We start from the raw sequence: 13,899 nt of genomic DNA, 5'->3' as shown, positions 1-13,899 counted from the left end.
AGGAATTCAACCAGCAGGATGAAGGTACAGTGTTGCCCTTCCTTTAGACTTTTGGGTTTGCTTGACCAAACGTGATTAAGAACTGTATCACTTTTTGCACTGGGATATGTTGCTCTATGACATTCAGATATACTTGGGAATGAAGCTTCAAGGTTTTTTTTTTTTTTGACCACACTGTGTGGCATGCAGGATCTTAGTTCCCTGACCATGGATCAAAACCATGGGCATGGCAATGAAAGGGAAGAGTACTAACCACTGCTGCTGCTGCTGCTAAGTCGCATCATTTGTGTCTGACTCTGTGTGACCCCATAAACGACAGCCTACCAGGCTCCGCCATCCCTGGGATTCTCCAGGCAAGAACACTGCAGTGGGGTGCCATTTCCTTCTCCAATGCATGAAAGTGAAAAGTGAAAGTGAAGTCGCTCAGTCATGTCTGACTCAGCGACCCCATGGACTGCAGCCTACCAGGCTCCTCCATCCATGGGATTTTCCAGGCAAGAGTACTGGAGTGGGGTGCCGTTACCTTCTCTGCCTAACCACCGCACTGCCAGGGAATTCCTGAAGCTGCAAGCTTTGATTATGGCGTTTTTTCCATGGGAAGCCATTCGACAATCTATATAATGGAAGGGTTTGAGGCTTTTATTTGCAATTAGGATAAAAACCATTAAATCCAGGACCATTCTACAGCTTTAGGTTCACTGCAGAGCCAGTATAATTCTGCTCAGACAGATCTTTCAAGGAATCACTTACTATTTGAAAGAACTGAGAAACATTTTTCAAAGCCTCTCAGGAGTTTCCGACATTCAAAAAAAAGTATCAAAGCACCTTTGTGGATAAAATAAAAATGAAGCTGAGACTGTGTTACTTTTGGGTTCCCTTTAAGATCTAAGATAATTTAGAATGCTTCAAAAGTATCTAACGGTATACTCATTCCAAAGCATATATTTCAGAGGGTAACCTATCAGTGAAAATGATGTTTGAAATTGTGGAGTGCCTGCATTGTATAGAAAGATTCAAACAGAAATGCTTCTTCAGTCTGTTTACCCTTACTTAAAGTCTATGGCTATTAACACAGTTCTTTAATAGTTTCAGTTTCCTTTTGACAACTACATAAAGCAGTGTGTGCCATGGCAGGCCAAAGCAGTAATTCAAAGAGGACTCTGAGATGTTCCAACTGGAAAATCAATTTAGAAGCCAAGGGAAACACAGTGTCTATGCGTCACTTTTAAGTACTGATGTACCTTAATATTTTATGACTTACCAGTGGTTCCTACAAGCAGCCTTTCTACATAGTCAGTGAAATGGAGAAATGGCAAATTAATGGGTGATTTATATAGGCTTTCTGATTTTGCCTTAGTTTGCTCCATGACTTCCAAAGGATTCCAAGTTTAGGGCATGGACTAAGTAATTCTCCAATTAAAATCCCTTGTAAAAGTAGGCTCTGTTTTTTAAATTTCCATTTAGTATTATTTTAATGATTCAATTTAACCTCAATTTTGGCAGAATGGATCGATTAGTTATTTTACATGCATTTGCCCACTTTCATTTCTCTCATCTATATAATAAGACAAGTTCAAATCAAGTTTGTTTTGTTTTTAAATTACTTGTTCCAGTTTTATGTTGGTGGTAAATTTATAAAAATGATAAGCAGAATAAAAAACACCCCACTCCACGCGAGAATCATGTTATTATCCTCTGGCACAAAGTGGGTCTTGAGTGTCTCCCTCTATCCTGGTCATTTGACATCATCTTTTGGCTTAAAGAAAGCCATCTGCTACAGGCACTCCTGAGAGTTCCAAGGGCTCAGTTCTCATGAACAAAAAAAGAAGGTATGTCTATTAGCAGGAGTAAATTTGCCACTTCCATAGTGCAATGAGACAAATATGCTGACCTAAATACGAACCCAAGACTTTCCCTGGTTTTCTTTGCTTTTATTTTCCTTAAGGGGATGTAAAGAGAGCTGTGCGCCAGTCTTCATTTCACTTCATTTGTTATTTTCTCTAATAGCTATTGAAAGAATGGGGTTCAAAGAAAACGATGGCCCTTGAGACTCAGTAATAACAAATCTGCCACACTGAGTTGGATGCAGAGATGAAAGAGAGAATCAGACTTACTTGTTCATTGGATCGAGAGAGACAGCTCTTGATGACTTCTGTTTCCAGAAGCGTACGCTTATTAATCTCCACATGTTCATAGTACTTAGAAAGTCGGGTCTGCCCTTGTTTATTCACCATGAGGAAAAACTTTATCATTTTTTTTCCTCTAGCCACTATTTTTCCAAGTATAATTCAAAAGATATGGCGAGGGGTGGCTGTAACCAGAACCTGAAGGACAAAAAGAACAACAGAAAGACAAGATCCAATTCCTCAAGAATAATATTAAATGTGTTCCACAGATAAACCAGAAGTAAAATGTCTTCTGATAACATTGGTCTTCACTCCTGTGAACTAAGTGAGGTTTTAATAAATAAATTTTCATTAGTTATCCTCCAAAAACATTTTTGAGTATCCACAGTGCTTCTACTCATATTCATTCCATTGTTTCACCAATCTTCTCGGGTGCCAACTACGTGTCAAACACCAGAAAGAGATTATGGAGATGAAGAAGTAATGATTTCTGATTCCGATCGTGACACCTAGCGAAGGTGCTGGGCAGGTAAGTAAGTAACAGCATCACAAAGTGGTAAGTTTTACTGGGACAGGCAAACTTCTCTGGTGCACAAAAGGGAGGGGCAAGGAGCATCACCGGAGAGTTGGGAACGGCTTCCCAGAGACGGGCATTTAAGCAAGACCTTGAAGAATGACCCAGAGGGAGTGACTCTGGGGCACAGAAATTAGGGGAATGAAAGCTCTGGGAAAGTTCACTTTGGTTGCAGGTCAAGGGGCAGGAAGAATGGTCATAGGAAGCTGAGCTGCTCACATAAGATAAAATTGGCTTTAGAAGTGATGCTAAGGAATATGAACTTTATTCTATGGACAGTGGAGATAGGATCTGTACTGAAGTTCTTCTTTTGTTAGTGCTGGGAGCCACAGTAACATCAATTATTTGTCAAAGTCCTCAAACAAGGTCCTACAACAAGTCCTACAAGGTCCTGTACTGAGCAGTTTACATACATTATTTAGTTCTCACAGTTTTCTGCAGCAGGGACTTCTGTCATTCCCATTTCAAAGACAAGCAAATTGAATTCTGTGGATGTTATGGCGCCCAGCGTCCCTGGATGACTGTGTGTCAGGGATGAGACACAGCTCAGAGGACAAGACAGACCCCTAACACTCCTACTCCTAGGGGTTCATGCTCGCGGTTTTATTTCCAACTCAGCTATAATGCAGCTCATGTTCATTGTTCTTATACTTAACTAGTTTTCCAAATAATCAGCGCAGAAGCACACAATATTGACCGATGGCCAGTTCCTTCATCACGAGCATCAGAGCTGTCTCATCTAAAGCCAATACCATAATATCATATTCACATTTTGCAATATCTTTGAAAATCAGTGCAAAAGACTAAGGTTAAGCATAGTTAGTACTTAAGTGAAATTTTAAAAACTGGAATAATTTTACAGAAGAGTTGCAACAGATTATAATACTTGAACTAAGTTTTATATTATATTTTTGCCCTCCCAGCTCATCTCTCGTATCCTGAACCCTGACACACAGGTGGTTATCTCAAAACAATTCCAAACATTAAGAGCAGGTTAGAACCGGATCCAGGTTGGCAAAGCTTGGGGCTGCTGCATTCACATAGAACAGGATGCCATCTAGACCGGCTCAGCTGGGGACTTGACAGCAGGGCCACGGCGGGTGGGGTGGGTGGGTGGGGGAGCGGGGGGGCCTGCGGTCATTCACTCTCTGTTCCAGGAAGATAAACTCACTATTGCAGGTGGGATTGCAACATCCTCTGTGTTATTTAATCATCTGGCAGTAAGTGCTGCTTTTATTCTCCTTACAAATGACTGCCAGTAAATTATGGCAGATGACTAATAAATTACGATTACCATCCTTTCTTTTACTCCCTTTCAGCAAAGTTATTTTAAAACCATCTTTAAAAAAGTTAGAAATATACCCTGGATTCCAACTGCTGGGTAAATGACAAAAAAAAAAAAAATATTGTCTCAAAGGTACTCATGACCAAACCTTTGACTTTAAATGCCCTAGCTGCATTAAGTGGTAAAATGAGATGTAAAATGACCCCACTAAGATGCTACACCAAAGGATCAAATTGGTTTCTACCTTGTAAGCACACCATTTCTTCCCACTGACTTCAAGAGAAAGGGTGACCAACAAGGACGCGCTGAACTGACACTCATTAGCACGCAAGATTTGAAAATAGTAGCCGAAGGCATCTAAAGACTGAAATACATCATTTTTTTTTTTGCATGCTCATAAACAATTACACAATTTACAACTGTAGGATTACACAGTGGTAATAAAGTAGACAAGCAAAACTGTAAACTATTTGTATTATAACACCAAATGTATACATTTGGTACAACACCAAAATATACATTGCAGAGACTCGGAGACAGGTACATGTTTGAGAACTTAAGATGAATGACTTAAGCACCTTCCCTGGTTACTGATTATGAGGGAGGAGGGAGATTAAATAACTATGAAACCAGGGTAGGGCAATAAGAAGGAATATGCTTAGACAAGTGCTGGGAGTGGTCAGGGGGCAGGGATGAACTTCCTCTCTTAATAATCTTTGCCTTCAACAACACACAGGCTGGGGAAGAGGTTCTGACTGCCAAGAAGTTACGAGATGCTACACCCAAGAACCTGTGTGAATGTACATGAAAAATCAAGGAAGAATAAAGAAAGGAAACTTTACTGGGAAAGACATTACCCAGAGGGTGCTAGCATGCCTACAGGCCAAGTTTAGGGGAGGCTGGTAGAGTCACAGCAGAATACGAGCCCCCTACATGACGTAAACAATGCTTAGAGAGAAGAGAGATTGGAAGGATGGAAGTAAATATTGAATTGAGCACAGTTTTTATATTTCTGATGATGTATTTCTGGGAGCTAGAACTGGAAGAATCTTTATAGTTGCCATCTCCAAAGACGATAAACACATTTCAACTTGGGTGCCAACTGTGATTAACTGTACTAAGTGCTTCGAGCACTGTGCTGGGAAGGATTCTGAAGCTGTTTTCAGGTTCTGAACAAAACGATGTCATGAATAATTAGTAATGTCAGCTTCGGGTTAGGAAGCAGGGTGTGGCAACATACGTACCTTGTATCTGTCATCTCTGATGTGCCCTCCCTTTATGGGAAAACCAGTAACCTGAGATGTAGAGTGAAGTCCTGAATTCTGCTCTCTTGACTCATAATATAATGCTGCCTTTAATTTATCATGTTGCCTCTATCTCACTTGGTGTATTAGTGTCATTAAATGTTCATTTAAGCTTAATAAGCATCAACTTCAGGTAGCTGTGGGAATGATCAACTCAACATTATCTTTTCTAAAGCTGCTGCACAATTAATTTGGAAAATACCAAACAATTCACTACTTGAAAACAGTAGAGCAGGAATTTTCTAGAAACAAAGATGATATTTGATGATGGCTCTCCTGGAGAAGGAAATGGCAACCCAGTCCAGTATTCTTACCTGGAGAACCCCATGGACAGAGGAGTCTGGCAGGCTACAGCCATGGGGTTGCAAAGAGTCAGACATGAAACTTCACAACTGAACAATAACATCCTTTCGAGCTCTAAATGCTTTCTATGTACCCCAGAATCACAATATTGTAAAACACACACATACACTCAGGTAATATCAGACAAAAACTTTTTTCTGGCCCCATGAAAGTGACTGAAATAAAATCTCTCAAGTTAAAAAGCCAATTTCCACCCCCCAAAATGATATAGTATTCACAGAGTGTAATAGTCAAAAGCATGAACTAACTAGACAGAACTTGACTGGCTCTACTACTTATTAGCCTTGTGATTCTGGGCAAATTACTTAATCTTCCCGTACTCAATCTGAAGTACAATGGGAATAATGTTAACACTATTAGACCTTCTAGGCTGTGAGCAGTAGTTAGTACATGTAACATTCTTGGAACAGTGTTTGGCAGTTGGCATCAAGTGAACGCTACGTAAGTTTGGGCCCACATCATTATGATAATATATCACCTTTTCCTGAGACAAGCCTTTCCTGGCTATCCCAATCTCTCTTGCTAACCACAAAATGTTGGCTATCTTTTCTTTTAAACCATCACTGCATTTTACAAAATCTGTCACCCTAAATAGTCACTATTCAATTACATTCTGAGTTCCCCTACCAGACCAATGAGTTTCACTTTCTTGTGATATATTTTACATTGTGACATATTTTACATATACGGGTACATACATATTCGAGCAGAAGTTCGTAAAACAATACTTGCTCACATTTTGTGGACTGTACTCTATCTTCCATGACATTTCATTGTGTAAAAAAAAAAAATGCAGTTGTGGGGAGTTTGGATTACACAGACATGGATTTTTTTCAAAACTCACCAAATGTAAAGATTTACTGTTTATTATATACAAATTTTACATAAAAAGAAACTAATACTCTAGTTAATGATACATATGCTGAGGTATTTGGGGGAAATGTATTGATGTCTATAATTTACTTTATTTGGGGGGGCATGCTGTGTGGCTTGAGGGATCTCAGTTCCCTGACCAGGGATTGAACCCGGAGCTACTGCAGAGAAAGCCCACAACCCTAACCACGAGGCCACCAGGAAACTCCCTATAATTTACACCAAAAAACTAAGATAAATTAATGGATAGGTAGATAGATAGATAGACAGTTAGGTGTATGATAAAGTAAGTATAGTTGGCCCTCTAGATCTGTGGTTTCTGTATCTACATATTCAACCAACCACAGATTGAAAGTATTTGGGAAAAAAATTCTAGTAAGTTACAAAAAACAAAACTTGAATATGCTGTGCAATGGCAACTATTTACGTAGCATTTACATTGTATCAGGTATTATAAGTAATTTAGAGCTATTTCTAGATTACTTTAAATTATTTTATTTTATTTTTTTTTTTTGGCCAAATAATATTCCCTTTATTTTTTTTTTCTCCAATTTTATTTTATTTTTGAACTTTACATAATTGTATTAGTTTTGCCAAATATCAAAATGAATCCGCCACAGGTATACATGTGTTCCCCATCCCGAACCCTCCTCCCTCCTCCCTCCCCATACCATCCCTCTGGGCCGTCCCAGTGCACCAGCCCCAAGCATCCAGCATCATGCATCGAACCTGGACTGGCAACTCGTTTCCCACATGATACTTTATATGTTTCATTGCCATTCTCCCAAATCTTCCCACCCTCTCCCTCTCCCACAGAATCCATAAGACCGTTCTATACATCAGTGTCTCTTTTGCTGTCTCGTACACCGGGTTATTGTTACCATCTTTCTAAATTCCATATATATGCGTTAGTATACTGTATTTATGTTTTTCCTTCTGGCTTACTTCACTCTGTATAATAGGCTCCAGTTTCATCCACCTCATTAGAACTGATTCAAATGTATTCTTTTTAATGGCTGAGTAATACTCCATTGTGTATATGTACCACAGCTTTCTTATCCATTCATCTGCTGATGGACATCTAGGTTGCTTCCATGTCTTGGCTATTATAAACAGTGCTGCGATGAACATTGGGGTACACATGTCTCTTTCCCTTCTGGTTTTCTCAGTGTGTATGCCCAGCAGTGGGGTTGCTGGATCATAAGGCAGTTCTATTTCCAGTTTTTTAAGGAATCTCCACACTGTTCTCCATAGTGGCTGTACTAGTTTGCATTCCCACCAACAGTGTAAGAGGGTTCCCTTTTCTCCACATCCTCTCCAGCATTTATTATTTGTAGACTTTTGGATCGCAGCCATTCTGACTGGTGTGAAATGGTACCTCATAGTGGTTTTGATTTGCATTTCTCTGATAATGAGTGATGTTGAGCATCTTTTCATGTGTTTGTTAGCCATCTGTATGTCTTTTTTGGAGAAATGTCTATTTAGTTCTTTGGCCCATTTTTTGATTGGGTCGTTTATTTTTCTGGAGTTGAGCTGTAGGAGTTGCTTGTATATTTTTGAGATTAGTTGTTTGTCGGTTGCTTCATTTGCTATTATTTTCTCCCATTCTGAAGGCTGTCTTTTCACCTTGCTAATAGTTTCCTTTGATGTGCAGAAGCTTTTAAGGTTAATTAGGTCCCATTTGTTTATTTTTGCTTTTATTTCCAATATTCTGGGAGGTGGGTCATAGAGGATCCTGCTGTGATGTATGTCGGAGAGTGTTTTGCCTATGTTCTCCTCTAGGAGTTTTATAGTTTCTGGTCTTACATTTAGATCTTTAATCCATTTTGAGTTTATTTTTGTGTATGGTGTTAGAAAGTGGTCCAGTTTCATTCTTTTACAAGTGGTTGACCAGATTTCCCAGCACCACTTGTTAAAGAGATTGTCTTTAATCCATTGTATATTCTTGCCTCCTTTGTCGAAGATAAGGTGTCCATATGTACGTGGATTTATCTCTGGGCTTTCTATTTTATTCCATTGATCAATATTTCTGTCTTTGTGCCAGTACCATACTGTCTTGATAACTGTGGCTTTGTAGTAGAGCCTGAAGTCAGGTAGGTTGATTCCTCCAGTTCCATTCTTCTTTCTCAAGATCGCTTTGGCTATTCGAGGTTTTTTGTATTTCCATACAAATTGTGAAATTATTTGTTCTAGCTCTGTGAAGAATACTGTTGGTAGCTTGATAGGGATTGCGTTGAATCTATAAATTGCTTTGGGTAGTATACTCATTTTCACTATATTGATTCTTCCAATCCATGAACATGGTATATTTCTCCATCTATTAGTGTCCTCTTTGATTTCTTTCACCAGAGTTTTATAGTTTTCTATATATAGGTCTTTAGTTTCTTTAGGTAGATATATTCCTAAGTATTTTATTCTTTTCGTTGCAATGGTGAATGGAATTGTTTCCTTAATTTCTCTTTCTGTTTTCTCATTATTAGTGTATAGGAATGCAAGGGATTTCTGTGTGTTGATTTTATATCCTGCAACTTTACTGTAGTCATTGATTATTTCTAGTAATTTTCTGGTGGACTCTTTAGGGTTTTCTATGTAGAGGATCATGTCATCTGCAAATAGTGAGAGTTTTACTTCTTCTTTTCCAATTTGGATTCCTTTTATTTCTTTTTCTGCTCTGATTGCTGTGGCCAAAACTTCCAAAACTATGTTGAATAGTAATGGTGAAAGTGGGCACCCTTGTCTTGTTCCTGACTTTAGAGGAAATGCTTTCAATTTTTCACCATTGAGGATAATGTTTGCTGTGGGTTTGTCATATATAGCTTTTATTATGTTGAGGTATGTTCCTTCTATTCCTGCTTTCTGGAGAGTTTTTATCATAAATGGATGTTGAATTTTGTCAAAGGCTTTCTCTGCATCTATTGAGATAATCATATGGTTTTTATTTTTCAATTTGTTAATGTGGTGTATTACATTGATTGATTTGCGGATATTGAAGAATCCTTGCATCCCTGGGATAAAGCCCACTTGATCATGGTGTATGATCTTTTTAATGTGTTGTTGGATTCTGATCGCTAGAATTTTGTTAAGGATTTTTGCATCTATGTTCATCAGTGATATTGGCCTGTAGTTTTCTTTTTTTGTGGGATCTTTGTCAGGTTTTGGTATTAGGGTGATGGTGGCCTCATAGAATGAGTTTGGAAGTTTACCTTCCTCTGCAATTTTCTGGAAGAGTTTGAGCAGGATAGGTGTTAGCTCTTCTCTAAATTTTTGGTAGAATTCAGCTGTGAAGCCGTCTGGACCGGGGCTTTTGTTTGCTGGAAGATTTTTGATTACAGTTTCAATTTCCATGCTTGTGATGGGTCTGTTAAGATTTTCTATTTCTTCCTGGTCCAGTTTTGGAAAGTTGTACTTTTCTAAGAATTTGTCCATTTCTTCCATGTTGTCCATTTTATTGGCATATAATTGTTGATAGTAGTCTCTTATGATCCTTTGTATTTCTGTGTTGTCTGTTGTGATCTCTCCATTTTCGTTTCTAATTTTGTTGATTTGATTTTTCTCCCTTTGTTTCTTGATGAGTCTGGCTAATGGTTTGTCAATTTTATTTATCCTTTCAAAGAACCAGCTTTTGGTTTTGTTGATTTTTGCTATGGTCTCTTTTGTTTCTTTTGCATTTATTTCTGCTCTAATTTTTAAGATTTCTTTCCTTCTACTAACCCTGGGGTTCTTCATTTCTTCCTTTTCTAGTTGCTTTAGGTGTAGAGTTAGGTTATTTATTTGACTTTTTTCTTGTTTCTTGAGGTGTGCCTGTATTGCTATGAACTTTCCCCTTAACACTGCTTTTACCGTGTCCCACAGGTTTTGGGTTGTTGTGTTTTCATTTTCATTCGTTTCTATGCAAATTTTGAGTTCTTTTTTGATTTCTTCTGTGATTTGTTGGTTATTCAGCAGCGTGTTGTTCAGCCTCCATATGTTGGAATTTTTAATAGTTTTTCTCCTGTAATTGAGATCTAATCTTACTGCATTGTGGTCAGAAAAAAAGCTTGGAATGATTTCTATTTTTTTGAATTTACCAAGGCTAGCTTTATGGCCCAGGATGTGATCTATCCTGGAGAAGGTTCCATGTGCGCTTGAGAAAAAGGTGAAATTCATTGTTTTGGGGTGAAATGACCTATAGATATCAATTAGGTCTAACTGGTCTATTGTATCGTTTAAAGTTTGTGTTTCCTTGTTAATTTTCTGTTTAGTTGATCTATCCATAGGTGTAAGTGGGGTATTAAAGTCTCCCACTATTATTGTGTTATTGTTAATTTCTCCTTTCATACTTGTTAGCATTTGTCTTACGTACTGTGGTGCTCCCGTGTTGGGTGCATATATATTTATAATTGTTATATCTTCTTCTTGGATTGATCCTTTGATCATTATGTAGTGACCTTCTTTGTCTCTTTTCACAGCCTTTGTTTTAAAGTCTATTTTATCTGATATGAGTATTGCTACTCCTGCTTTCTTTTGGTCCCTATTTGCATGGAAAATCTTTTTCCAGCCCTTCACTTTCAGTCTGTATGTGTCCCCTGTTTTGAGGTGGGTCTCTTGTAGACAACATATGTAGGGGTCTTGTTTTTGTATCCATTCAGCCAGTCTTTGTCTTTTGGTTGGGGCATTCAACCCATTTACATTTAAGGTAATTACTGATAAGTATGTTCCCGTTGCCATTTACTTTATTGTTTTGGGTTCGAGTTTATACACCGTTTTTGTGTTTCTTGTCTAGAGAATATCCTTTAGTATTTGTTGGAGAGCTGGTTTGGTGGTGCAGAATTCTCTCAGCTTTTGCTTGTCTGAAAAGCTTTTGATTTCTCCTTCATACTTGAATGAGATCCTTGCTGGGTACAATAATCTGGGCTGTAGGTTATTTTCTTTCATCATTTTAAGTATGTCTTGCCATTCCCTCCTGGCTTGAAGAGTTTCTATTGAAAGATCAGCTGTTATCCTTATGGGAATTCCCTTGTGTGTTATTTGTTGTTTTTCCCTTGCTGCTTTTAATATTTGTTCTTTGTGTTTGATCTTTGTTAATTTGATTAATATGTGTCTTGGGGTGTTTCTCCTTGGGTTTATCCTGTTTGGTACTCTCTGGGTTTCTTGGACTTGGGTGATTATTTCCTTCCCCATTTTAGGGAAGTTTTCCACTATTATCTCCTCAAGTATTTTCTCATGGTCTTTCTTTTTGTCTTCTTCTTCTGGAACCCCTATGATTCGAATGTTGTAGCGTTTAATATTGTCCTGGAGGTCTCTGAGATTGTCCTCATTTCTTTTAATTCGTTTTTCTTTTATCCTCTCTGATTCATTTATTTCTACCATTCTATCTTCTAATTCACTAATCCTGTCTTCTGCCTCTGTTATTCTACTATTTGTTGCCTCCAGAGTGTTTTTAATTTCACTTATTGCATTATTCATTATATATTGACTCTTTTTTATTTCTTCTAGGTCCTTGTTAAACCTTTCTTGCATCTTCTCAATCCTTGTCTCCAGGCTATTTATCTGTGATTCCATTTTAGTTTCAAGATTTTGGATCAATTTCACTATCATTATTCGGAATTCTTTATCAGGTAGATTCCCTATCTCTTCCTCTTTTGTTTGGTTTGGTGGGCATTTATCCTGTTCCTTTATCTGCTGAGTATTCCTCTGTCTCTTCATCTTGTTTAAATTGCTGAGTTTGGGGTGTCCTTTCTGTATTCTGGCAGTTTGTGGAGTTCTCTTTATTGTGGCGTTTCCTCACTGTGTGTGGGTTTGTACAGGTGGCTTGTCAAGGTTTCCTGCTTAGGGAAGCTTGTGTCGGTGTTCTGGTGGGTGGAGCTGTATTTCTTCTCTCTCCTTTCGAAGAGTTGGGTTGCTTTTCTGGGTGCCTGATGTCCTCTGCCGGCATTCAGAAGTTGTTTTGTGGAATTTACTCGACGTTTAAATGCTCTTTTGATGAATTTGTGGGGGAGAAAGTGTTCTCCCCGTCCTACTCCTCCGCCATCTTGGCTCCTCCTCCCTACTTTAAATTATTTTAAAGTATACGAAGGATGTGTGTAGGTTGTATGCAAACATGACACCATTTTACATAAGGAACCTGAGCATTCACAGATTTTGGTATGTGTGGGAGCCCTGGAACCAATCCCCCATAGATACTGAGGTATGAATGAAATAGTAAAAGATTAATGGTAGAATGGAGTGGCAAGTATATGAGAAATCACTGTGAAATTCTTTTCAACTTTGCAGTATATTTGAATATCATTATAATAAAATATTGAGGAAAAAATGCTAGCTGTGGCCCACTGATGTCTTTCAGTTAAATAGATTTTATTTTTTAGAACAGTTTTAGATTCGCACAAAAAATTTCAACATATAGAGTGTTCTCATATACTCCATAAAGAGTTTCCCCTATTATCAACATTTTAGTTAGTACGGTACATCAGTTCAGTTCAGTCGCTCAGTCGTGTCTGACTCTTTGCGACCCCATGGTCTTCAGCACGCCAAGCCTCTCTGTCCATCACCAACTCTCAGAGTCTACCCAAACTCATATCCATTGAGTCGGTGATGCCATCCAACCTTCTCATCCTTTGTCATCTCCTTCTCCTCCCGCCTTCAATCTTTGCTAGCATCAGGATCTTTTCAAATGAGTCAGCTCTTCACATCAAGTGGCCAAAGTATTGGAGTTTCAGCTTCAACATCAGTCCTTCCAATGAACACCCAGGACTGATCTTTAGGATGGACTGGTTGGATCTCCTTGCAGTCCAAGGGACTCTCAAGAGTCTTCTCCAACACCACAGTTCAAAAGCATCAATTCTTCGGCGCTCAGCTTTCTTTATAGTCCATCCATACATGACGGGGGAGTCTATTGGGCTGCCGTCTATGGGGTCGCACAGAGTCGGACACAACTGAAGTGTCTTAGCAGCAGCAGCAGCATACATGACTACTGGAAAAACCTTGATGAGACGGACCTTTGTTGGCAAAGTAATGTCTCTGCCTTTTAATATGCTGTCTAGATTGGTCGTAATTTTATGTTACAATTAATGAAATTGATACGTTATTATTAACTGAAGTTTATACTTCAGATTTCCCCATGGCGTGTGGGAAGTTCCTAGATCAGGGATTGAACCCGTGTCCCCTGCACTGGCAGGCAGACTCTTAACTACTGGACCGCAGGGAAGTCCAAGAGATGTATTTTTGAATGCATCAAAAGGACTTCCTGTTGAACTTTCCTGTAGGTACAGTGGATAAGAATCTGCCCGTCAATGCAAGGGACATGGGTTGGATCCCAGGTCCATGAAGATCCCACATGCCATGGAGCAACTAAGCCCTCGCGCCACAACTACTGAGTCCACGCTCCAGAGCCCACCA

General features: G+C 38.8%; 1 protein-coding gene across 1 annotated transcript in view; it reads right to left on the bottom strand.

Annotated features, from left to right (window-relative positions):
• AP4S1 (adaptor related protein complex 4 subunit sigma 1) overlaps positions 1 to 13,899 on the bottom strand; it is a 53,857-nt gene that overhangs the window by 16,046 nt on the left and 23,912 nt on the right. The window contains exon 2 of the mRNA XM_027521404.1: positions 2,115 to 2,324. Within this exon, the coding sequence (XP_027377205.1) occupies positions 2,115 to 2,252 (138 nt within the window). The 5' untranslated portion in view covers positions 2,253 to 2,324. The remainder of the gene's footprint in view (positions 1 to 2,114; positions 2,325 to 13,899) is intronic.

The sequence above is a fragment of the Bos indicus x Bos taurus genome, chromosome 21 (assembly GCF_003369695.1).
Source record: "Bos indicus x Bos taurus breed Angus x Brahman F1 hybrid chromosome 21, Bos_hybrid_MaternalHap_v2.0, whole genome shotgun sequence".
NCBI classification, from domain to species: Eukaryota; Metazoa; Chordata; class Mammalia; order Artiodactyla; family Bovidae; genus Bos; species Bos indicus x Bos taurus.
The sequence above is the reverse complement of the archived record's forward strand: the minus strand, read 5'-3'. Positions and strand labels throughout refer to the sequence as shown.